This window comes from Hippoglossus hippoglossus, chromosome 19 (genome assembly GCF_009819705.1).
Source record: "Hippoglossus hippoglossus isolate fHipHip1 chromosome 19, fHipHip1.pri, whole genome shotgun sequence".
NCBI lineage: Eukaryota > Metazoa > Chordata > Actinopteri > Pleuronectiformes > Pleuronectidae > Hippoglossus > Hippoglossus hippoglossus.
The window spans coordinates 1,203,317-1,229,902 of NC_047169.1; the positions used below are offsets into that span (position 1 = coordinate 1,203,317).

A 26,586-nucleotide genomic window follows, 5' to 3' on the forward strand; every position below is an offset into this window, starting at 1 on the left:
AGTTTATTGTCCAGGTGCTTCTACTGGAGCTGGACTCGTACTGGATTTAAACATGTTAATAATTTGGTTATAAATTAATTGTGACTTAAGATGTAAAGTATGTTTTACAGTGTAAACATGTCACCTGGTGGACGAATTATAAAATGGTTCTTAAATGATCTCAAAACAATTTCTGTTGTTGCTCAGATTTTTCGCCGTTTATATCTGTTTCAGCTTTTAACAAATTCAAAAATCTAAAAATCCCTTTATGTACTGTTAAAATCCTACAGTATTTCTGTGTGTGTGACAGATCCAGGATCTGCTCTGCTCTCTCCGACTCGCCCAGTGTGGACTGTGTGAGTCTGAGAGAGCAGAACAGATCCAGGATCTGTTCGGCTCTCTCAGACTCACCCAGTGTGGACTGTGGATGTTTCAGTGGAGACTCTGAGTGTTTCTCTGTGTGAGAACCTGTCGTGTGTCTCATTCTTCTCGGGCTAGTTGATCTGTCTCTGTCTCTCCAGGTCTCTTTCGCTCTGTTCTTTGCTCAAACTAGATCTTTTTGTTCCTTTTGTTTTTTACAACGCATTGCATATTCAGAAGAGGCAGCATGTAGGTATCTTAAAACAACACGCACCCCCCTGGCTGCATGAATCATCCTTTACTTATCTTTTGTGTTTGTCTTTATTTTTTACTCTCACCTTCTTTCTTGGTTCTGTTTTTTTGTGTTTCCCTTGTTATGTTTTCGTTCAACACATCTTAATGCAAATATGAAATTCCTTATAAAGATTTGATCATCATACTGTTCCTGTGTATTTATTAACTTTAGAGTTTATTACCACTAAAACCTTTCTTATTGGTTTAGATATTTAAAATCTTTAGCAGATTTCCTGATTATCTCTTTGAGTTTTCATCCATTCTGTCTGTTTTTCATATTTCTGGAACGTTCTTTTGATTTAGTCACTGTTTTGAGTCATGTCTGCTTCATCAGCATCACGACAGATGTTTCATCTTGTCCTTGGCCTCCTCCTCCTCCTCCTCCTCCTCCTCCTCCTTGTCCCTCGACACCATACTCCTCTCTCTCATCTGTCCTGTGTGCCTGCATGGTCTCTTTCTTTTGCACGATGTACAGTATGTGGTGCTCGCAGATATCTGAGAGATATCATATGACTCTTTCTTCTCTCTCCCCCCCCGCCCCCCCTCTTGTTGTGTATTGTCTCTCTCCTCTCTGTCTCTCTGCAGGGGAGGTGCTCTTTCAGATGGCTGAGGTGCACAGACAGATCCAGATCCAGCTTGAGGAGATGGTGAGCATGTGGTGGTGGTGGTGGTGGAACCAAACAGATTGTTGGCCTGTTTCTTTAGAGTCTCCACATCACAAGATATATTTTAATATTTAATACTCAGCGAGATCCACAAATCATTGAACTATATTTGTTATTTTCTGAGCAGCTTGCCTTCCCATGTGGCTGGTTTACTGATCTTCTCTTGTAAATTACAACCATTACAGACTGAAATCCTTTTTCAATTTAGTTCTGCAACGGACCTTTGGGCAAATTGTTCAGTTACGACACTAGCAGGGAACTGTGGGTTCAGAGAAGACGTGAGGATCAGCTTCCGTCTCCGTTCAAAGTATCTTATAAAGAGTATTTCAACTTGTCTCCTCGTCCATTTGAGTAATGGGTGTCACCGATCCAGGGCAGGGATGTTTAGTTCAGCAGTGCAATTTGCAAATTAGGCTTTGAGAAGATGTGTATTTATTCTCCAGGGATGAAACAGACTCTGATGCTCGGTTCTGACCTGTAGCTCGGTTCTGACCTGTAGCTCGGTTCTGACCTGTGGCTCGGTCCTGACCTGCAGCTCGGTCCTGACCTGTGGTTCGGTTCTGACCTGCAGCTCGGTCCTGACCTGTGGTTCGGTTCTGACCTGTCACTCAGTTCTGACCTGCAGCTCGGTCCTGACCTGCAGCTCGGTCCTGACCTGTGGTTCGGTTCTGACCTGCAGCTCGGTCCTGACCTGCAGCTCGGTTCTGACCTGTAGCTCGGTCCTGACCTGCAGCTCGGTTCTGACCTGTGGTTCGGTTCTGACCTGTCACTCAGTTCTGACCTGCAGCTCGGTCCTGACCTGCAGCTCGGTTCTGACCTGTGGTTCGGTTCTGACCTGTAGCTCGGTCCTGACCTGTGGCTCGGTTCTGACCTGTGGTTCGGTTCTGACCTGTAGCTCGGTTCTGACCTGTGGTTCGGTTCTGACCTGTAGCTCGGTCCTGACCTGTGGCTCGGTTCTGACCTGTGGTTCGGTTCTGACCTGTAGCTCGGTCCTGACCTGTAGCTCGGTTCTGACCTGTGGCTCGGTTCTGACCTGTCACTCGGTTCTGACCTGTGGCTCGGTTCTGACCTGTGGCTCGGTTCTGACCTCCGGCTTGGTTCTGACCTGTCACTCGGTTCTGACCTGTGGTTCGGTTCTGACCTGTGGCTCGGTTCTGACCTCCGGCTTGGTTCTGACCTGTCACTCGGTTCTGACCTGTGGCTCGGTTCTGACCTCCCTCTTCACTGAAACTCAGGCGTTGACTCCAGTTCTCCTGACAATCTAATTTCCTTAGTTTCTGCTTTTTCAGCAAACATCCTGCTGATAGAAGTTTAAGTAAATATTCTCTCCTCCCACATGGATGAGAGGAAAAGAAAGAGAGTGAGAGGTCGCTGAGCTTTTGAATTTCTTTCTGATGATCATTTAAATACGTGATGTATTTCTAGCAGATTGTTGTGCAGAATATGACCCTGGATGCAAACAAGACAATATTCACAACTGGTGGACTTCACACAAATGCACACACACAAGTTGACGTTTGAACATATTTCACATCGTCTCCGTTCTGTTGGTTGTGACATTTCAGAATAATGAACACATTCCTCCTTCTTGCGCTGCAGGGTCACATTCCTGTTAATAACCCGCTGCAGCTAAGTGTGTGACAGCGTGAGGTTTAGTTTGTTGTGTGTTGTGTTGTTTCTGAGGGTTTGTGTGTGTTCTGCAGCTGAAGTCTTTCCACAACGAGCTGCTCACAGAGCTGGAGAAGAAGGTGGAGCTGGACGCACGCTACCTGAATGTGAGACCTGTTTCTTCATCAACAATTAAATACATTATATAAATCTTATATACAGATCCTTTTCTCCGGTGCTGATAGAGACCAAACCAGAGCTAAAAGGAGAATTGTTTTCTAATATATAATTATGTGATATTATGAATTAAGGCTAATCTACTTCCTTAAAATAATCAATTAATGCAGTTTTAAGAAAGATCATTATTTTACAGATCCCATGAGTCATAGCGGCAGTAGCCTCATGCTAATGAAAGTCATTATTCTTTATCTTTGTTAATAATGTATACATAGATCTAAAGAGAAACTCGCTCCAGCAATGGAAGCTAACAGATGCTAGCTGTAATACGAAGACCCAAAATACATTTTACACTAATGATCGACCTGCAACTTGTTTTCAGAACTGTTCTGACTTCATGTACAGAATTAGAGATTAATTAATTCCAGTTTTATTTCTCCCTGTTTCAGTCATTTTATGCCTTTTTTTTTAAAGCACCCAACATTATCATTGTAGTTCAAGGAGATCCCCCCCCCCCCCCCCCCCCCCCGTGTTACTGTCCTTCACGCCAGTGAAGTTATGCAGATGCAGTATGAACCATGTTCTCATAAAATCATTGGCCAGAGACAAAATGCGCTCTCATTAATTTCCCACCGGCTTTCATCCAAACCACTGCAGCAAGTTACATAAATGACTTCCCACTCGTCCTCGTGAATCATGACTCAGACTGTGGAAACTAGAGGTTTGCAAAAAAAAAACAAAAACACATTTTAATAGACAAATTAATTTATGGTGAAGTTTGGATTTAATCCCAAACAATATTTCATTGTAAGAGGGAATATATCAAACTGATGATTGTCATTCTGATTGTTACGGTGATTTGATGATTTTCTTTTCAAGTTGTATGTTACATGTAACACATACATATGAGGTGTGTATGTATATATATATATATATATATATATATATATATATATATATATATATATATATATATATATATATATATATATATATATATATATATATATATGAAGTGTACCCTGCACCCAGTGCATGCTGGGATACAGTTTGGCTGCTGTGAATATGCAAAGTTTAAACAAGAGTAGAAAATAAATAAATAAATTTAAACATGTAATCAATGATTGTCAGAACTTTGTCATTCGTACTATAATTGAAGAAAGCTAGCAAGGTTTTCAGCTGCTCTAGCAAAGTTGAAATCCAATAAATTGTGGGCAGTTTCAATAAATCCAAAGCAATGTTGACCTTTGAACCAGCTGCGGACAGAGAGGACAGATTAAAAACCACTGAGAGGAAGTGGAACTGCAGCTCCGCCCTCCTACAGCTTCCCAGTCATCAGGCAGTAAATCAGAGGCGCACCACTTGTCAGTTTGAGATGAATGTACATCAGTGTAAAAGATCCTGTGTGGATGTGGACACATGCCAGCGTGCCCCCTGCTTACTGTGTGCTGCCCCCCTCAGGCCGCGCTGAAGAAGTACCAGACGGAGCACAAGGGCAAAGGGGAGAGTCTGGAGAAGTGCCAGGCCGAGCTGAAGAAGCTGCGCCGGAAGAGCCAGGGCAGCAAACACCCCTCGAAGTACGGAGACAAGGAGATGCAGGTCAGTGTGTGTGTCACTGAAACATGTAGATCCTGGTGCTTCTCTGGTTTAGTGACTCCTCTGTGGACCAGTTACCTGTAGGACCAGCTGAGGACCACTGGTTCAAAACACAGGACATGGCTCCAGCCGCTGGGGCAATGAACATATGATCCCATTCAGCCCGTATGTGGATGATAACCTCAGCCTCTGCAGAAAATTAATTTAATTAATCCAGTTCAGTAAAGTCGGGGCCTGGATCCCCTACGCAGACCTTGAGTGACCCCATGCTGAGTCGTCTGTATACACCACACACTCTGCTCCACGTGGAGCTGGCTTTCAGATGCTTTCCCCTCCTCCTGATGGGATTTGAGCTTCAGTGCAGCTGGTAATCCGTGACTGCTGCTGGTGCTGATGGGATAGGACGTGCTGAGCTGAACGGGATGGGACCCCCCACTGGGCGCACGCAGTCAGCGAGCTTCTTCACAGGGAGGGAAATGGAGAAGGCTCTGACTCGAGCTCACTGTCGAACAGGACACAAGGAGCCGGCTGCAGCCACAAGCAAAGAACTGATTTAAGATTTGATTGTTACCTCATATGAAAATATCAGAAACCTCATACAGTTATTAAAAAGTACATTATTAGTGTTTAATCCAAGTTTCACTACATTTACTGTGTAGCTCTGCCAACGTGCTCCCATAACGTTCATGGTTTCATCAGTGGCTGCTCTTCGTGATATTAGTTTCTGATATGTCGGGCAGGAGAATGAGTTGAGTGAGGAGTTGTTCTCCATGTTGCTGCTGCAGCAGAGGCGTGAGGAGACGGAGCACGTCTCTGTGCCCCGGCCTGTAGGTGTAGTGGGGACACATGGTGGGCGGGCCGCTTACATAACCTGCACAGGAGACGCTGCAGCCAAGCTGCTCAATCAGGAGCATAAGGAGGCCAGAGGAGTTTTGTGTTTTCTATCTTTTATATTGTTTGTGTGTGTCTGTGTGTGTGTGCAGGCAACTGTAGCGTATGTTATTGTTTTTATTCTGCACCATATTGCAGACACACACTGAGGAATCAAAGTAAATGTTGAAAACCTCCCATCTCGATGTGAAAGAAAGTGAACCTGTAATCAGTTCTTCCTCTGGTTTTACCCATAGACTGGTTTTAACCCACACTCCCACTACACCTCATGGAAATAATCCTGCAACCAAACGCAGACCAAACATAGGAGGTAATTAGACACAATAATAGAACTACACACAGGAAGGAGCTGAGACACAGCTCCTCTGAACCTGTGGCCAGAGCTGTGGTTTGAACTCATCACTGCGATGCAGAGAAAACATGGTGTCAGGGGTTAATGGCTAATTGTGCAGCACTTCCCGAGGCGGAGGCCGTCGCCCCGCGCTGCCTTGGAGGAGCAGCAGAGGAGGTAATTATTGTGTAATTGTTAGTGTTGCTGTGATGGATGGCTGGTGGAGCAGGAAAGGGGGCGGCTGGGCCGGTCGTTACAAAAATCGATCCGGGAGCGAGGAGGAGGAGGAGGAGCAGCGCAGGAACATTCAGCCCCAAAGTCCTGCAGCCCCCCCCCCCCCCCCCGGTAGCTGATACCCCCCTGTCCAAAATCTGACACACAAGTGTGTGTTTGTCTTAATTACCTCCAGTTAGACTCTCTTTCACTCGTCTTCGTCTGTTTCCTCAGACACCTCAGACTGTTGTTTAGAAAATGCAGTGAATTCTAGTTGAAAGTTCAACTCTGGGCCAAAGAACGTGGGATTAAGTTGAAGAGTTTTTTGTTCTTCAGACTGCAAGAGGCACAGAAATGTCTGTTTAGGAGGAAGGCCGTTTTGATCCAGAGTCAACACGTGCATGTGTACGTATGGCCGACGGCGTGTTTGTTGCTTATTTAGTCCCAATGAGGCCGTGACTCTCTCTCTCTTCATGCTTCCCTCCATTGTCCAACTTTAAAACAAAACACTGAGCTTCTGTCTGAGCACAATGTACAGTCTGATGAATCACATCACACTTCTGATTCTGTGATGAGGAAGAATTCAGACACTATTGACTCCAGACATTGTGATTAGTGCTGAAATAGTGAAGTGATGTGGATATAAAGTCAGTGGTTTCCATGTTGGGGTCCCAGGAAGATCAGTGGAGCAGAAGATGAGAATCATTGTAACTTCTCTTGTTGAAGTACCAGAGATCTCTCTGTATCTGCATTTATTTATAATATATTTATATAAACTGCTTCTTCAAAGGAAAACAACACAGCAAATGATTTTAACATTTCATTTCCCTTCGTGGTTCCCTACACGTGAGCTCAGAGTAGTAACACCAATCAAACACACAGTTATCATGTGACGGTGCAGAGGAAGCCAGAATATCCTGCTGTGCGTGAAACTAATGTAAAACAACAGGTTTGACACATATTTAACGGGATGAGATCAGAGGAGGCGAGAACACTTCATGACACAAGAGCTGTTTGTGTCAAAGGAACAATGGAGAAGTGCTGCTTGACAGAAACAAGGGATGAAGTGAGGAAAAGAGAAGTGTGATGAAGATCAGCTGGAACGAGCAACTTGTCCCCAAACTAACTATAATTCATTCGACTTCCTGAGATGACTCGGTTCTTCCTCAGTAAATCGCACACAGATGTCATCGGACTCTTTATGCTCCTGTCATCAACTTTAATTGCCCGAGGTTTGATCTGTAAATTATTTAAAAGGCACAAAACATTCCAAGAAATGGTCCCACTAAAAACCTGTCACAAGAAAGAGAATAAACAAGCTGTGCCCACTCAGAGGCCATTAGCCACACATCATGAATTAATCTGCACAAGGCAACGGCACAATAATCATGAATTTTTTATAAATAAACATGAGAAGTACTGAGAAATCTGACTAATGTATTGTTTCTGCCTGTTTGAGGAACATTTCAACAAGTAGCAGCTGTTTCCAGATGAACCCTGACAACCAAAGCTCTGCCTCTTTAAAATCATTATCCCATAAAATCAATCTACAGGTTCTGTCCATATAGAAAAGTATAGAAATGTCCCTGCAGCTGAGATGAGTCATAGACATGCTCCCTGTAAACATTATGACTGGAATCAGGCCAGAAGCTGCAAAATCCATTTCATCCCGAGATCCATTCTTTCAGAGCTGACTTGGAGTTTTGGAGCCCGTTAACTCAATTGTCTGTTATTACTTTCATCTTTTCTGCAGTTTCTATTTCACTGTCAGTTTCAGATATCAGTGCATGAGGGCAGAGCCCCTGCAGCCAGAGAAGCAGCCGTGCAGAACATCTTTAAAATGCAACGGGTCAATAAACGCTGGCCGCACGCGCTCTCCCTCCCCGCACACGTCTGAAATGCTGATGGTGTTTCGCGTCAGCAGAAACCAGGAGCGGCTTCTGGCCCCATTTTATATTTTGTGCTTCAGGCGAAGCGCCGCTGATTGGCAGCGGCATGAAAGGCAGCTGGAATCTAATTAGGTGTCTGAGCGCGATGGCAACATGCAAACACCCACATACTGCCTGATGTAACCAAGCTGCTTCGACAATGGAGCAGGAACTGAGCTGCTGTGCATAAATCTACTAATGTATAAGTATCTGAGTTCTCCTGGGACATAGAGCGATAACAAACTCTCCTGGCCTACATACATGTTCACGCTGGTACATAAACAAAGGTATGTACCAGCATGAACATGGCTGAATGTCAGGAGAAATGTGAAAGCAAATTATTTAATTATTAAATGGTTGAAATTCTGATTTGTGACTTTAAATTCTGCTTATTATCTTTTCACTGGGACCAGATGACGTCAGGTCTGATTCCAGGTGAAGAGGACGTTGTGCTCGGGGGTTAAGGAGACGGGTTGGACAGCTTCTGCTTTCTAGTTGTCTTCTTTGTTTGAAGCTCTCACTCCAGTCAGGTTGAATAATCACGACTGTAAGAGAACGACTCGGTTTCCTTCTTACGTGTATCTGCAACCTGCTCTCAGAACCACCGAGTCTGACTCCTCCGGCAGTTTCTCCCTCCCCCGTCTCCCCCGTCTCGCTGCCTGCCTGTCACTCAGGCTCTGTTGATTGACAGCTCCATCGTGTTGCCCCCCCGACCTCGGACATGCTCGTCTGAATCTGATCACCAGTCGCTCGCTGTGTGTTTTTCTCTTGCTACCTGAACGTTTTACCTCCTCCGCTGTTTGCATGACTCATCTGTGGCCTTCATTGTCCTCTGCAGCTGATCACCATGTGAAGTTTCTCTGTGGGGGATCAGTGCGTGTTCAGCCTCGGTGCGCCCACGTCAAACACCTTCACTTCTTTTACATTGTTATTCAGGCAGATGATGACGGTTTCCTTTCACTCATCTTCCCCTTGTGTTTGGATTTGATGGAATCGTTTAGTCATGAATGACAGAATGTATTTGACTCTGTGGCTCAACCATAGATTAACATTTAATTTGGACCCCAGTGAAACCTACGTTAGATTGTAGAAGAGTGTGAGGAGGAACTGAAATGAGATCATGTTGTTTTTCGTCCTTAATTATCTGTCAAAACTAAAATACTGAAAATAATTGGTCTTAAGTTTTATTTCCTGAGAAAAATGTGTTGATTAGCTGATTAATTAGTGATAAAATAAGACTGATAAACTATGAACCTCCAATTAGATGTAACCAAAGGGAACAACTACTATTAACAAAAACAGTTTTTATTTTATACATTTTATGCTAAAATAGGAAAAATAAGAGCATTTTGTCTTATTAAAGCATCAGTTTATCATAACGTAAAAGTAAGTAGTATCATTTGGATTTTAAAATAGTCTAAATAAAATAGAAATGTAAATATCCCCTGACTGAACCAATGAAATAATTGAATAATTTCATTATTAGAAAATCTGGATCTTCATGACTCAGTTTCTTTACATTTCCTATTTCTTGCCCTCGTCCCTCATCCGTCTGTGTAGAAGGACGAAGGGATGACATTAATTGCTGGTGTCTCCTGCGGTGTCTCGTCTTCCCTGTCAATCCTGGACCATTAGGTTAATTACTGAGCTGCAGAGACAGTAGATCATTGGACGGATGTCGTCTCCCTCTCACTTTGCCTGAAGAGGTTATGGACAGTGAGTGTTTAACACACACTGACAGACTGAGCTGAAGCTGTTTGGATACAGGCCCCGAGGTAAAGTTTAAATTAAGTCTTTTCTCTAAAGAATTTAACGCGGAAATAGAAACTGCTTCCTCTCTCATTTGGTTCAAGATCACAGATTGGCTCCTTAATTCAATGCAGTTTAAATGTTAATGTCAGTTTGTTTTGCGGAGGCAGAAATATTTTCCAGTGGCTTCATGAAACGGCCTCATTAATGATCTAATCATCACATGTGGTGATGCTCAACGTGTGATGGTGGTTATAGAAAAGCGTTAAGTAACTTCTTCCGTCTCATTTCAAATCAGTTTGTCATCGGCAGTGTGTCTATGTATCTGCGGTGGTGCTTGTTTGACCAGCCAGTCTCATGCCGCTGCGTAGGCTGCTGCCTCTCTGCCTCCATCATTAACACCTCGTGCTGGAGCTCTGCGCTGTCTGGCACCGGCAGAATGCTGCTGCACATTACATGACACTGTGGGAATCTTCAGACGCTCTCTGTTATACAAGTGAACCTGAGGACAGAGTCTGGTCCAGGACTCAAGTGAGCTGAGTGGATGGAGGGACGGAGGGTGAATGGGTTTAAAAGACAGGACACAATTCATCTGAAGTTCAGAAACCCAGACGCTACGATCACGTAACAGACGACAAACCATTTGTCTGACTCTTTATATGTCAAGTGCTAAGTGCAGCACAGTCCATTATCTGCTGAAATCAAGGTTTCATGTTGCTGTCGAATGTTTCAAATGTCATTTTAACGCTTTATGAATCACAAAGTAAACTTGATTTAAAGTGAATTTGACGTGTTTGACTGTGGTTTAGGTTTTGTCCTGTTTTGTGGCGTCCTGCTCTCAAACCGACCGGTGAGACAACGTCCCGACAGACACCTGCTGCTGCCGCGTCACCTCATCTTCTCTCTTCCTCTCCCCAGTACGTCGAGGCCATCAGCAACAAACAGAGCGACCTGGACAACTACATCGCCGAGGGCTACAAGCACGCTCTGTCGGAGGAGCGGAGGAGGTACTGCTTCCTGGTGGACCGTCAGTGTGCTGTGGCCAAGACCAGCAGCGTCTACCACAACAAGGTGAGGAGGAACCACACCGACACGTCTGTTCCTCTGCTGGTGGTCAGATACGTCATGTCAGATTACACCAGTGGGTGGCATGACCGTGACTCAAAGGACAAGAGGAAGAGATAAAGGACGGAGCAAATGTAAACTGATTACTAATGGAGGTGTATCAATATCTAACCCTAACCCTAAACTGGCAGTTTTATAAAGAAGGTATACAGATTATATATAATATATCACACCTGTAAAATTCTCACATCTTTCATCTCATCTTTCTGTCCCAAACAAAACTGTGACTCTGTTTTTTCATTCATGAAACGACCACAAGTGTCCGACTCTGTCTTGAAGTCACCTCACTTTGGAAAGTCTGGAGTTTTGAGTTTTTTAATATCATCAGAGCTTCTCTCTCCCACCTCTCACTCCCTCTCACCGGGGACATGTGAAGTGGTAAAGTGAGAGCGGCCGGACGGATGAAGGAGAGGTGGAGGATGAGTGGGTGAGGAGGCGGGTGAAGGGGGAGGTGGGGAGGCTGACCTACTTCTGTGAGAACACTCAGTTCAGACTCGCTGTGAAAGTGTCTGAATGAGCGCGTGACGGCCGGAGGAAGCTCACAACACAAACTGCTGCTGTGAAGATGCATCAGCAGCAGAGAGAGACTGAGTTAGTGTCGATGAATCACACTCCATTCTGGAATAGAATTAATCACATCAGACAAATCGTGGCTTTTATTGAAGTTATTAATTGTTTCAGTTTTCTGATTCCAGCTCGTCCAGTGGGAAGATTTGATGTTTTAGTTGCTTGTAGAATCAAAAGGTTGAATTGTAAAGAGGATTCATGTTGTTCGATGGTTGTTGGATCTTTGCTTCGGTTGTTTCTGTAAAAAAACAAAGTTCAGTTCAATTTAAATGATCAGAAAGTGTTTTCAGCATCATTACAATAAACCTTTCATAATGAATATTAGTGTTATGAATGATGCTAAGTGATGAATCTCTAATATAACTAGGATCCCTCTGTAGTGTTTACAGCAGCTTAGTCAATCAACAGGAAATGAATTGAGACGTTTCTCCTGATTTGCGTATAATGAGCTGATTAAATCACCTTTGATTTAATCATCACACGGTGACGACACTGACCATCTTCACCGACCGTATTCCAAAGGGCCAGCCGAGGCTGTGGAGACTCGTGGTTCCACCAGCAGCAGGACACACTCACACATTCATAGTAATGCAGATTCCCAGGAGAAGACTAAATATGTATGAATCCCTGGTAAATCTGCAAAAGTATCAAAAAACACCCGATCGCACAATGTTGGAGAAGCCAAACACGAATCCTGGCTCTGCCTCTTTGTCAGGATCCAGCCAAGTTTCACGATAAGCCGACTTGAAGTATTTCTGTTTTCTGACAAACAAACAAATGAGGTGAAAACACAACCTCCTCGTTAGAGTTAATAAACTTCACGCATAACTTTGGGAGCTCGGTAACACAACGTTTCATCTGTTGCTCTCTCTTTGTGGTCGCTGTACTCTTGTGTTTGTGTATGTGTTAATATATCTGATCATCCCGCCCACACCTGACACCTGACGCCGCGGCCCACACACACTCAGCAGGGCCAGACAACCTTGGAGCTGCACTGTGATTATCCTCCACACCAGCCTGCTGGAGTTAAAACTATCAGAACGCCACATTCCCCTCGGTGTCCTTCCAATATTCATGGATCGGATGATGAATGCAAATGAAAAGTATCTTTATGTAACTGCTCTGCTGTATAATGTATGGGGGGGGGGGGGTGTAGCTCAGCCCGTGGAGCGGCGGCTGAGAGCTTCTGAACCTGGAGCGTTGGTCTCTCTCTCTCTCTCTCGCTCTCGCTCTCTCTCTCTCTTCCTGTCTCTTGTGCATCTACTTCCTGTTCCCCCTCGTCTCCCTCTCCCTCATCCTCTCCTCCCGTCAGCCACTGGATGTTTCTGCTAAATGTGAATAATGTTGACGTCCATTGGGAAAATCTATCCAGCGTTTTCAGCAGCTTTACCTCTGGAGCTCACCAGAGACCCGACAGTATATTTTCAATTACCTGATTTTTTTTTTTCCCCAGAACATCTGAAAACTAGTTAATAGATTTCAAAGTGATTTTGGGCTGAATTAATTTAGTGAAGAAGTAAAAGATGTATCCGCTCTGTCGCATTGAGAACTTTAACTTTTTATGAATTTGTTCCCCCCCCCCTCTTCCCTCCCTCCTGCAGGGAAAGGAGCTTTTATCTCAGAAGATCCCGATGTGGCAGCAGGCGTGTGCCGAGCCCAACAAGCTGCCAGATCGCGCCATGTTTCTGGCGCAGCAGATGAGCGGCATGGTGGGCAGCATGGCGCCCGGTGCTCTCCATCCAGGCATGTCCATCGTGGAGTCCATCCCCGGTGCTAAACCCCTGCCGGTGCCTCCGGAGCTGGCAGCGTTCAGGGCCAGTGGGGGAATGGGACAGCAGGTCGGTTTCTCTCTTGTTCTATTGAGAACAGCAGCTGGAGTCGTCCTGGGTCTTTATGCTGCATTAACATGTCACTGTTCAAAGATGTTTTTCTGAATGCTTGATACACATGGTGATGATCATTATTGACATTAATTCCTAAATCTTAGTTTTAAGCATATTAATCTTAGAATCAGTTTTATCCCTAAAGAGTTCTCAAGAAGGTGAGAAGTGAAGCCTGAATATCCTCAGTTAGAAATTATACCCATTTTTTAAAGATGTCTCCAGTGTCCAAGTGTAAGACTCTGATAGAAAGAAACACAAACACAGGTGAGTGTTGTCTAATCAGACCTAATGAGGACCTGCAGTGGGTCGACGGGGGGGTCCTCCCTGGATGTGGCGGCTGCGTGATGGAAGCATCCTCAGGAAACTGCATGAATGCAAATGAAATCATTAGTGAACCACGTTAATTAGCTTGTTGCACAGAAGAAGCTTAAATTCCTCACATCCTCTGGCTCTCCCCCCCCTCCTCCTGCTCCTCCTCCTCCTCCTCCTCCTCCTCTCCCCCCCCTCCTCCTCCGGCTCCTCCTCCTCCTCCTGCTCCTCCTCTTCCTCCTCCTCCTCCTCCTCTTCCTCCTGCAGGCCTGCTCACTGCATTTACTTGAAGATTCACATGAAAGCGCGTCTCAGTGTGTGAGCTTCTAAAAGAAAACTGGTGCAGATTCAGTTTCATGTTTGCAGATTAAACGCACTTTGAAATTCTCTGCAGTCGCCCAGTTATGATTCCATATGTTTATCTTCAAACATTCTTTTTTTTTTTTATTAATCAGCATTTCCTGACCCACATCCACTCTCCAGCGTTAATGTTAACGAGCTGCTGGATGTTAGGTAACAGGAGAGAAATACTTTCTGCAGTGTTTTAATTGCCTCTATGCAAATGTCTTCTCTTTGCAGAGGCTGATGGGCGGAGTGGAGGCCGGGATGCCGGTGATGAACGGCTCGGCCGGCGCCCACGGAGGAGAAGACTACCAGCAGTGGATGGAGGGCAAAGTGGCCCAGGGCAAAGCCTCGCCCCAGACCCAGCGGCACGGGGGGGAGGTCTACTCCAACACCCTGCCTGTGCGCAAGGCCGCCCCCGCCAAGAGCAAGACCACGCTGAGTAAGTATGGATGGATAAAGTCCTGCATCATCCCTTCACCTGCATCAGCACCTAACTCTACTGTGTCCATCCAAGGCCACGCCTCCTTCCTGCCTCCAAGTCTGGTGGAAATCTGTCAAGTAGTTGTTGCGTAATCCCGCTGACGAATAAACCAGTAAACAAACCGACCAGTGAACAGACGTGGGTGAAAACGTAACCTCCTCGGCAGCTCTTCAGCCTCTTTTAGCTCATTGTTTTGTTCTCACCGAACATCCTTCATCTCAGTCTTCAGCCTCAGTCTGCAGCCTCTGTTCTCAGAGATGATCCACCAGCAGAATGGAACTGGAGCTGCTCAGCAAACAGACCCAACTCGAACTGAACTGAGCTTTTATTTGAAATGAGCCTTTTTGCCCTGGACGAGTTTATGATGCTGTGTTCGAGTGAATGTGTAAAATCACTGTCAACCTTCACAACCTGATCCGATAACACGTCACGGATCAGGTTCTGTATTGGATGTAACACACAACCTGTGCACTTTTAATAAGAAGCAGGCTGCAGCATGTGGGAATAGAAGGAGATGTGATATTGAAAATGAGGAATAGAGATCAGGGGTAAAAATAGATGTAAGAAAGAAATGAGTTTTATGAGAAAATGTGGTAATTTAGATGAAGATGTAGATTTAGATTATAAAAGAAAGTCCAAACGTCACGTGAAGTGGTTTGTGGCAGAAACTGAAGTATATGAAATACAGAACCTGTCAACAGTGTCCGTCTCCCTCCTGTCTTTCTGCCAGTGGAGACTCGCACTCTGCCCCGGTCCAGCTCCATGGCTGCAGGGCTGGAGAAGAATGGGAGAACCTGTGTCCAGGCCATCTTCTCTCACACCGCCGGAGACAACAGCACCCTGCTCAGCTTCTCCGAGGGCGACGTCATCACCCTGCTGGTCCCCGAGGCCCGTGACGGGTGGCACTACGGAGAGAACGAGAAGACCAGGATGTGAGTGCAACTCGCGTATTCAATTCCTGCCAGAACTCACAATCACTATGTTGAAAGTAAAGGAAGAAAAGGAATCAGTTTTTTTTTTTTGTGTATCTAATATCCGGCGCCATCTCCTCCAGGCGTGGCTGGTTTCCCTTCTCCTACACGAGGCTGATCTCTGACGGTGACAGTGACTCCGTGAGGCAGCTCCGGGTACACAAGTAGGTGTTCAGCTGTTTGCTAGATTGGGCTTTTGTCCCTAAAAATAAATGATAAATGTGTATTGGTTGTGACATCGATTTGCTTGTGCATCGTAAATCCTTCCACAGAAGACAAAGAATCCTGAATGTTCTTTCCAACCCAGTGAAGACTCCCTGCAGATCTTCATCACAAACCTCCACCTTTCTCCCTGATTGTGAGCAACATGTTTTCTCCTTCCTGTGTTTGCAGCCTCCATCACGGGAAGAGCAGCAGCACAGGGAACCTTCTAGAGAGAGAAGACATGGCCATGCCCGTCCCTGATTACGGTAGCCACGCCCGCATGGCAGCACCGAGCGCGGCAGCGCTGCATGGCAGACAACAACGCCCCTACAGCGTGGCAGTGCCAGGCTCCTCACAGGTGGGGGGGGCTGATAAACAACCCTACAAACACACACACACTGACATCTACCCACACACGAGTTCACACAGACTTTCATTAAGCTGCGTTCCTCTGACCTGAGGAGCAGCACAGGAACATCTCCTGGTCTCTCCCGGTCCCAGCCACAGAGAACTCTCCGCTACATTAACTCCTGTAAACGCACAAATCACTTGGACTTCACTTCACATGCTCCTGTTGATGCAGGATGGGGAGCAGCTCAGAAGTCGGCCTGAGCGGCTGACTGCCCACGTCTCTGAGGGAAACTCTTCAAGCTTCAGTTGAGAAGAGACCAAAATGATTCAGGAGTTGTCAAACATCAAAAAATATCAATTTCAATACCGACCTGGTATCAAAATGTAAAAATCTTTTAACCTACAAACTGCCAAACTGAAATAACCCTAACCCTGTCACTGGGGAAACCTCACATTCAAACATCACAGTAAGGATTCAACACAGACACAGTTTGGACGGTTCAATGGAAGGAGAGAAACTAATTATTGATATATTTCATGTTAATTTAATTATTATTAATACCCAGCTCCACCTGTTCAGATTCACATTGAAGTGTCTACCATGTGTCTTTGCTGCCATCTGCTGGCTGTTGTGGTCATTGCAGCAGCCATCTGACAGGTTTATTAGTTTTTCTAATGTTGTGACTCATTGTCTTGTTTTCACGTCTCTGCAGCACGGGGTCGAAGAGTACGAGCCTCGCTTCCCCACAAGGTAAGAACCACCTGAGCACATCTGGTTGATAGGATTCCAGTTCAGTCAGTTCAGTGTTAGATTCAGGTGAAGCAGCTGGGGGGGGGGGGGGGGCGTGTCCTCTGGTGAATCCAGGGAAACGTTTTACTGGGAGACTGAAACCACTGAAACCACTGAAACCACTGAGCTTTGACTGAACGATGTGACAAAGACAGAGAGTTGAGGGATTTGTACGTTTTTAAGTCCAGACCTGCAGACACACACACACACACACACACACACACACACACACACACACACACACACACACACACACACACACACACACACACCTCTTTTCCTTTTTAATGTTGCTTTGTGTTCTTTTCTTTGTGTTTCCATCCTGTTCCGTTTGCACTGGTTTGACACATGAAGCCTTTAGTGATAATGTAGTGATTAGTGCATAGTGGTTACACAATAAGCTTTGTGTTGTTACACCAGCTTTGAATGATAAGAGGTCTCTACTGGACCGTTAGGAACTAGAGGAGCACTCATACCTCCGCCAAGGCTAATGCCCCATCTCACCACGTTAGAGAAAGAGAAATCACATCTGCTCCAAAATGTAACAGATTGCTCCTGGGCCCATGTCAATCAATCACATTTAATCTGTATAACCCATATTCATAAATCTCACAGTCGAACCCCTTCACCAATTTAAAGGAAATGGGTTCAGTAGTTTGTGTCTAATCGTACAAACACAGATTAAAGCGTCACCTCCTTGGCGGATGTGATAAATAAGTTAAAGTTTATAATATTGTAAGTCTTTGATTATTTAGGTTTTTGTGTTAAGTTGATTTAAGTTTTCTTTTTCCCATTAATATCCAAACACTCATGCTTTGACCTCCCAGCTCCTCCTCCTCCTGCCCCATGCAGCTCCTCCACCTCCTCACTGCTCCCACCTCCTCACATCCACAGGTTAAACCTCAGGTTCACGCAGCAGGAAGTTTAGTCTCAGTTCAGACTCTTGATTTATTTCCTACTTGTGTTTGCTGCTGTTTCTCCTGAGCCGCCCTCCTGGAAGCCTCTCCCTCTCTCTGTCCACAGTTCCACAGAGGGCAAGTTGATTTCCACAGTGTGAGGACAGACAGACAAACAGACTCAGCCAGACGATGCGATAGGACAGGCACCTCGCTGCCCTTCAACCCCCCCCCCCCCTCTCCCCTCTGCCCTGCCTCCCTCCCTCCCTCCTGCTCATGGCAATAAACTCTTCCCCAAGTTGATCAATGCAACGAAGACGCTCGGGTGTTTGTCTTCTCCCCTCTCCGACCCTCTCCCCTTTTACCTCAGTCCTGCCTTCTTCATATCCTCCCCCCTTTCTGGACCTCACCTCCCTCCTCCCTTCTTCCACCAATCCTGCCTTGTGCTGTCTGACCGTCCGGTGGCCACGCCGGGCCGCTGGTGAAGCCTGGGCGCTCAGCCACGCCCGGCCAAACCAGAACAAAATGGACTCTGTGCCATCCGAATATTCAAAATCAAAGGGATGGACCTTTTCTCTGAGGAAAAGTGTATCTTTTGCTCGTCTTTCATGCATGTACATTTCCTTTATTTACGGCCGGGGAGGCTCTCTCCCCCCCGAAGGAACCTGATCTCACGAATGTCCTGCGCTCCATCAGAATGACCCTGTGGAGGATGTGTGTAAATCAGGGTGGAACCGTACAGTCGTTGATCCCACAGAGGATTTTCATGATGTAAAAACATTACAATCAATACTTCTACTGATTCTCTCAGTATTTAACAATAATAACTTTTCATGCTGTGAGGTTTTGTACTCTGAGACAAGAGGTCATGTATCACGAGTAGTGAACCGATAATTAACTGTTTTAACGCACCGGAGACGATGTAATGGAATGTTGACTGTACATAAATGTGCCATATACAGAAGTGCTTGTCTTACAGTATCTATGATCCGTTCATAACCAAATGCACCTTATACAAGTAATAGTCTATATTTCTGACTTCCTGTGAACAGAGTTAACGTTTTCAGTATCGGTCTCGTCGTCTGTATCGGAGGGCGACTGTGTTCAGACACACACACACTGGTGCTCGGGCCCCTTCCTCTATTTATTGTGATGTGTGAATATCATGTGGAGGCTGAATGGGGTCGACGAACCCTCGCCCCCGACGCGCTCGAGGCTCCGAGCTGGTTGGGTGAAACGCTCGGTTCTTCAATCACTGAAATGAAAAGTGTTTAGAACTGGTGAAGTTTTGAAAGTAGAAACTTGTCAGATATTCGGTGCTTGCAGCTTTTAAAATGCTGCTGCTTAGCTTTTTTTTACTGATTGTATATTGAATATATTTTGTTGCTTAAACAACAAACTCAAATTAAAGACTTATTAAATTATACATTTTCAGTTGAAAGTTGTTCATGCATGAAAGAAACGACAACTGGCCCCCCCGTTGGACTCGGATCCCATTTCAAACACTTTAAATGCTTTTCCATATTCAGATGTGTGTTAGTGCCTCTTATTGGTGTTTGAATTAGTATATAACATGAATATTATATTTTTATGGCGAGTGAGTGTGAGAAACATCTGGATCCAGAGGGTAGAATGAGGCAGCGGCAGTACGGTGTAGCTAGGCCACGTCTCTGCAGCCGTGACGAGCAGAGGGGGGGGGGGCTCCGTGTTCAAACCTCATTCAGCCTCCTTGTTCTTCTGCTCTTTGCAATTAAAGACGTGATTTTAAAAACCTCAGTGAGTGAACAGCATCATGTTTTGCAGAAAAAAAGAAGTTTGTCTGATTCTCTCTGTGCTGAATAAAGAAGCTGCTCGTCAGTTAGTCTTCTCACCACCGTCCCCCCCGTCGACTTCTGATGTCCACTAACCACGATTTCTCTCATGATTCTTTAAAGTCTTTTAACCAAAGAGAGAAGGTGAAGTTTTAAACTCTGCACCTCTCCTCTGCCTCCTACTTTGCAAAAATGTCTGCACCATTTAATGCACAGTCTTAAAATGTGTTTTTCTTTGAATGAGTGAAAAAGTGAAGCAGAAACTTTCTCTCAACAGTTGTTAATATTCCAGATCCTGTTTCCTTTTTCACTTTAAAAGAAAAATGTTTTAAGTCTTCCTGTGAGACCTGTTTGCATCGTAGAGACGTGTCCTCTGTGTCTCTTCCTCCGTCTGTCTGTGACCTAACACTCGTCTTCCCCCTCAGCTTTGCCAACCCTCCTTTCTTTCCATCTCTGTTTTGATAAATTCAGAAACAAAAGTCGAGCACAAACGACTGGAAGCTGCCAGTGTTTCTTCTTTCTCCACTAAAATAAGTCCAAGGTACGACTGCCACCGCTGCAGAGATAGCACACCGACCACCTGTGGCCCCAAACTCCTGCATCGACTGATGTGCTTTTATTTTGATGAGTTTTGTTGTGAAAGGGAAAAAAAAGGAATCTGAATATTGTACAGAGAAGTTATGTGCATGCTTTGGGGGCACGAATAATTCTAAAGTTGATGACCTCAAATGTACTGTGACTTTCTAAGACTAAAGTATAAAATAAATTTATTCAGCCGGACATTTTTGTTGTTTCGTTTATTTTCAAATCAAGAGCCAACTAGAAATCTTCCTTTTGTTTAATCAGTTAGATGTAGTGTTTTATTCTCTTTTTCTATTTCAGTTATTTGGTTAAAAGCAGAACTGAAACTTAAAATCAATAAATAAAAGGTGGATCATCTTTTTACTTGAACTCACTAACCAGCGGCTCCTCCTGCTCATTGAGCTGCGACTGTTCCCTTCATTACCTCCCTCCTGCACTGTTGCATGTGCAGTATAGTGTGTGTGTGTGTGCTTGTGTGTGTGTGTGTGTTGCGTGCACAGTAGTATTTACACTGCTTCCCACCCGCCCTGACCTGCCGCTGCCATAACACCGCTGGCCTGCTCCTCCTCTAGCGAAGGTACTTTTTAACCCAACCTCATCTTTGGGTCTTCATCACAAAGCGTCTTCATTTTAAAGCGTCAGCGTCTGGTCTCATTTTGGTTTTGCTGTAGCTCCTCTGCCTGCTTATGTTTTTGTTTTCCTGTTTTCTGGTGTGAATATATTCGGGCCATGATTTACCTGTTGCCGTGGTGACTGTGTGGACACCTGACGTGTTGTGTGAATTTATTCATGTAACGTTTGAATTTCATGAGACGAATAAGTTACCATGAATATAAAAAGAGCATGTTGAGTTTGACTGGCGGCGTCCACAGGCCTCAGCACAGCGTTTAGTTCATCATGCATCTTCACTGACAGTTCACCTGAGTGAGAACAGGAAAACCACGATGGAATAATCTGTATTTAAATGACAAGTCTTCATTTTAATCCAATTAGAGTAAACAAGTCAAATTATACTTGATTAATTTTGCATACAAAGTTCAAATGGAGGCTCCCAGTCATGTCAGTCATGGTCTTTTTATTTGCACCATAAAGTGATGACTCGTGTTGATAGTAGTTAAATATGCATGTTGTTGTAATAAGAACAAAGAGTGTGAACCTCATGTTGTGTTGGACTGTCACATGTCTCCTTTGAGAAGAGTGTTGACACCTGAGGACTGTTTCTTCCTTTCAGCTCAGGGCCTGATTACGCCCGGTTTTGAAAACCCAAAAAACCATCGTAAGTGACTGAGCCTCTTCGTCAGGGTCTGAAAACGACCTCTTCATCTTTCAGTGTTTCATCATCATCGTCATCATGAGAAACTGCTTCATTGTCTCGTCGGCTTCTGGTGTCACTGAACGGCTTCTGGGTCATTTCACTGTGTTTGTTCTGCATGTTGACGCTCCATGTTTCCTCCTGCTCGACTCATCCCACTTTTTATTCACTTCACTTCTTCACATGTTGCTGAAAAACCACAGTTTCCTCCTCTGCATGACTTTCATTCTGTTTTATGTAATAAAAACGAAGCTAAATGTTTGTTTGACTTTATTTCTTGTCTCCTCTCCCCAGCGACTATCCACCGAGCGAGCCGGTCGTGGAGGCCCCGGCCAGACCCCCGCTTTCTGACGAAGAGGATGAAGAAGAGGATGAGGATCAGCCGGATGAAGCTCACTACGACTCCCTGGAGAAGACCTCGACTCTCGCAGAGGAAATCTGAGCCCCCCCCCCCCCCCAGTTTGAATCTGCTGCAGGTGGCTCGCTGGTGCTCGACCGCACCGCCTCAGCTGCAAAGCTCCGAATCAACCACCTCATCACTTAGTGGGATTAAATCATCAGAAACACGAGGAGCACTACAATCACCACATGCAGTAATCTGTGCATTAGGTGAGAGATCATGTAAATAACAAGTGTTTTAAACCTGATCTTCTAGCGTTGAAGCACATTGACAGAACAATATGAAGTTGATTGTTTAGTTGTTTCTGTAAAGTTCACACAGTGATGAACAGTGGAGGCGTTTCACCGTCGTCACTTTCGAATCAAGCGCTTGGTGTCAAATGAGGATCGAAAGTGTCTCACTTAGATTCCTGGATCCTTTTCAAAGCCTTGAATCTGGGACTGGACTCACAGGGTCTGTAGCTGAAGACCTGGAGACGTCTCTGTGCTTTGAGAACTCAGCCCTCGTCCCCGGCTGCAGCGCGAGGGCTTTCACGTGGGTAAGATACACGTCTCGTGAGGTTTTCACCTTTAGCCTCACGTGTTATTACTGAGGATCTCAAACGTCTGATGCAAGAAAACAGAAGAGTCTGAACCAAGGTGGATAATCAGAAGTGAGAAGTTTCAGGAGGATGATGAATCAGAATGATGAGCACAATACTACATAGTACAGTATCTTCACTTAATTGTATACTTATACTCAATCTTGTACTCTGACATGTTAGATATAAGCAGCACTGAAGGTGTTTGTACCTTGAATAATATTATAATGTTCTTGTTCTCAGATTTCATTGATTAATGTTGATCTATATTGTTTTTAGACAAATGCTTTGTTAAATCTGCTGAAAGCAACGTTTCCAACTGAAATATTCACTGATTCAATCAGAGAAACGTGATCTCATTTTGTTCTTTTATCGTGTTTCAAATTACTGTGGTGAGAGAAAAACTGAGTTACACCAATAAGTCCAAATTAGACTGAGCTGATATTTATCTTTCATAAAAATGAAATGATTGTTCTACGCAAACAGTTTTTAAAACGTAATCTTTCCTTGTTTGGAGATTTGTTTTCTTTCTACAACCCAGAACAATGTGTTTACAGACACAGTGACCAGCTGCTCTGGATAATCCAGTTTTCAGCAATGACTTTAAAAACTGGTGTCAGTGGATTTAATTATCTTCAGTGTATTGTTTAAGCTATGATGACTATTAAAATGAATTGAGTATTTCAAATCAAGATGTAACGTAGATTCTCAAACAGGGTTCTGCAGAGAAACCGAACTGTCCCAGAATCTGCATCGAACACTAAATGTTTTGTATCTATGTCACGAGATGAACACGTTCACATACAGATGTTGAGTGAAGTCAGAGGTTCGACAGACTTTAAACCTTCTACTCGTGAAGTTCAGAGCGTTTCCTCCTCTTTAATAAAAACCAGATGTCTGCTCACACTGATCAAACCTACATCGGTGTAACTCTGATGAACGAAGACTAACACAAGACAAACTGAATCATCTTTGTATCGTGATAGTAAACAAAGTGTTTTTCAATTTAATTCTGAGAATAAAAGGATCAAGTATTTACCCCCAGTGTGCTGTGTATGTTGTGTATAAATACTGCAGTGCTGGATCACACAATATGTGTCTTTAAGAGGTTTCACTTATGTGATCATAGGGTCACAGATTCTTTCAGAGACTTTGGAAATTGGACTGGATCTTAGATTTCGGTCTGTGACAACTTGTGCTGTGCCTGAAGATGATCAGGGAGCGAGTTCAGTGTCTTCTCATCATGATTCATGAATTATTCTCTGAGAAATCAACGAGAAGGTTGAAAAATCTCCTTCATCCAACCTGTAGTTTTTTCTTGATCCTGCTAAATAACAGACAGAAGATAAAAACCTAATGAAGATAATGTAAGATGTGTAAAACAGACTTTATTTATATTTGATAGAAGGTACAGAAGGTAATGATGTGTCCAGGTCAGTGGGGGGGGACACATTACTGACCATGTTCCAAACCAAAACGTCTCCTGCACGATTATTTTTTTAAAGATCAGTTCAATCTTCCTCGTCTGTCACCACCACACAAACTGGTCTCGCCCCTGAACCACAACACAGCTTCTCTTTGGCAAAAATAAACAGACATTGTTTCATACTTCCCCTCCTTCACAGGTACAGTACATCAATACTCTCCAAAGTATTCGTGGAAATACAAAAATATTACAGATAGTTGTAGATGGTTCTATGCTGCTAACGTACAGAATATTAAAGAGGCAAACAAACACTCGGTCACAGGGCGTTGAACTTCGTGCTCCAGGCTCCAGAGCCTCGGAGAGGAATGTGACGACCACACGCTCCCTCCTCACATTTACACAGAAAGCAGGATCGTGACCTCGGCTCCGTCCTTCAATCAGCTGATCAGACACATTGAACATTGATCCGTCACTGGAAAACAACTTTTTTAATATTTCATCCTATGACTCTCTTTGTTTCAGTGTGGCGCTCGCACTTGTCCTTTTTTAAATGAAATAAACCAAATTATTATTATTCAGAGGAAGCGTTTTTTCCATCGAAAAGCAGAATCATACAAAACTGCTCCGAACAAGCTCATCTCGGGCAAAATACAGCATCTGTGTCAGTAACAGTGAAGTCGGGTGTTTCCATTCAAAACAGATAAAAAGGTAGAAATGGGCTGAAGCTGTCAAATATCAGAATTTAATGTTCTGATTTACATATGAAAAATCCTGTTTGTTCAGACTAACACAGAGAAAAATAGACTTGTTGTAATACTGTTGGGCAGGTTTGAGTTTTGATATCGTGGCTTTTTGAGCTGAGGGAGATTATGAATCATACATTTGTCATCAATCCCTGTAATTCCTCTGATTGCACCGGTGTTTGTGGATATTGCTGCAAATCGCTGCTTTTCGGACCATGTTGGATTTACAGGATTTTTGCATCAATGTGATGAAGTTCTTTGTTTTGTCTGGTATTTAACTGGATTAACACAAACAGACATTTATATATTTAATACTTTAATAATATCAACACCCAATCATCTGCGTCTCCTAACACTATTGGCCTGGGTCGTTATTAGTTGCAGTCCAGATACTGAAGATCTCCTTTTGGAGCTGCGACATGAGAAAGGATTTCAGTGACCATGTGTCTTTGTCTCAATTCCAAATGCGAAAAATACTTCTAATGTTTCCTAGCTACTTGAAACCATGCATTGCTATATTTGAAAACTATTCCCTTCACTTCTTGTTGCCATGGCGACATTGTGCCTGATTTAAAACAGGTTGGTTGTGAAGGTGCTGCTGAGAGAGACTGAGCCACATAATCATGTAAAACAGCACTGTAGTGATTTCTATTATAAAAAATAAGAAGAGAAAATATCAGGTTGTCCACGTTCGCTCGTCTGTTTCCACAAAACAACATTCGAACAGGAGCCGTTCAGATTCCTGCGTGTGACCTTCGACTCTGCATGAATCCAAATATTAACATTATATTACTTGTGATACCTCAGAGATTCTCGTCCACGTTCATTAAGACAAGTGAAGCACTTTCTGATAAAAGTCAGTGGAGCTGTACAGTCTTGTTCAAAATGCTGATCCTTCGTCAGAAAGCCCAAAACTCTGTGACAGATGAACACGTCTCCTCCAGGGGGCGCCGCGCTCTCAGCATTACTCCCTGTTACAAATTAAGAAGTGAACCAGGTGGTGAACGTGATTTATTTCCAAACGCCGTCCATTTGTCTTTTTAATCAGAAAAAATTCAACAAACAAATGTCCCCTGCTTTCAAAGATTCTTTACATCCAGTATATATTAATATTCTGTAAAAGTTTTATATATTAATGATAATCTTTAAGTGTAGGTCAGGCCTACACGGTGGTAAGACTTTTCCAAAGTGTCCACAGGGTGAGAGGCACTGTCTTGTTTCTGAAACCTGACGTTATGAAATAATTCAGAAGTCATGCTAGAGGCCAAACTGTCGTCAAAGAGAGGCGGTAAAAATCCACAGCTCGTTACTCTTTGTCTCCGTCCTCGCTGCTTCCTGCAAAACACAGAAAAGATCCATGTGTACAAGGGATTCTTACAGAAATCAGATTTCTACGTGTTTTATCTCATTTTGCTCTAATTCTTAGGCAAAATGTTGAAGCCAGAAACGGCTCCGTTAGAGTGGCCGGTTTCCCAGATTGGAATTAGTCTCATACACGATTAAAGTATTTTATTAAAACCAAACAAACCAAAACATGTTCAAACACGATTAAGAATAGATTTAGATTAGAGCCTCTTAATTACTAAAGGCTTAAAATCTGAGAGGAGCCAAGTTTGGATTCATGTTTGAAAGCTGAACACTTCTCACATGTCCAGAGAAATAAACATTCTGTAATTTCAAGAATAAAGTCATAATATTATCAGAACAAAGTCGTAGAATTACAAGAAAAAAGTTGTAAATTTATTAATGTGTAATATTTAGAGAAAGAAGTTTGAACTCTTTGAGAGTAACGTTGGTCCGGAGGAGACTCACCTCCTGCTGAGTCCATATCAGAGTCAGTGATGTGAGTGATGGAGAAGCGGGAGATGCTGGAGGGGGAGACGGTGAAGCGGGAGAACTGAGCGGCCGGTTTGGCGTCCGGGGCTTTGGGGACGGAGCGGGGGGGAGGAGAGTCGGATGCTCCTGAGGACGTTGGGAGAGGCAGGAGGGGGAAGTCGTCCTCCCACTCGTACCCTGCAC

General features: G+C 44.1%; 2 protein-coding genes across 10 annotated transcripts in view; one reads left to right on the forward strand and one right to left on the reverse strand.

Moving 5' to 3' along the window:
• baiap2b (BAR/IMD domain containing adaptor protein 2b) overlaps positions 1–22,941 on the forward strand; it is a 53,808-nt gene extending 30,867 nt beyond the window's left edge. For 2 of the 4 annotated variants that reach the window (XM_034570181.1, XM_034570184.1), the window contains 12 exons: positions 577–588; positions 1,219–1,280; positions 3,002–3,073; positions 4,545–4,682; positions 10,710–10,862; positions 13,085–13,321; positions 14,255–14,459; positions 15,232–15,433; positions 15,556–15,636; positions 15,866–16,034; positions 16,741–16,778; positions 17,841–18,851. In XM_034570181.1, coding sequence (XP_034426072.1) covers positions 577–588; positions 1,219–1,280; positions 3,002–3,073; positions 4,545–4,682; positions 10,710–10,862; positions 13,085–13,321; positions 14,255–14,459; positions 15,232–15,433; positions 15,556–15,636; positions 15,866–16,034; positions 16,741–16,778; positions 17,841–17,874 — 1,403 coding nt within the window. In that variant the 3' untranslated portion in view covers positions 17,875–18,851. Of the gene's footprint in view, positions 1–576; positions 589–1,218; positions 1,281–3,001; positions 3,074–4,544; positions 4,683–10,709; positions 10,863–13,084; positions 13,322–14,254; positions 14,460–15,231; positions 15,434–15,555; positions 15,637–15,865; positions 16,035–16,740; positions 16,779–17,840; positions 18,852–21,337; positions 21,383–21,712; positions 22,149–22,184 lie in introns of those variants that run through there. The other 2 variants (XM_034570182.1, XM_034570183.1) reach the window with 2 other exon arrangements.
• aatkb (apoptosis-associated tyrosine kinase b) overlaps positions 1–26,586 on the reverse strand; it is a 62,759-nt gene that overhangs the window by 1,680 nt on the left and 34,493 nt on the right. For 4 of the 6 annotated variants that reach the window (XM_034570171.1, XM_034570168.1, XM_034570172.1 and 1 more), the window contains 3 exons: positions 26,380–26,586; positions 25,821–25,902; positions 25,561–25,785 (listed from right to left, as the gene is read on the reverse strand). In XM_034570171.1, the coding sequence (XP_034426062.1) occupies positions 25,874–25,902; positions 26,380–26,586 (236 nt within the window). In that variant the 3' untranslated portion in view covers positions 25,561–25,785; positions 25,821–25,873. Of the gene's footprint in view, positions 1–25,560; positions 25,903–26,379 lie in introns of those variants that run through there. The other 2 variants (XM_034570170.1, XM_034570169.1) reach the window with 2 other exon arrangements.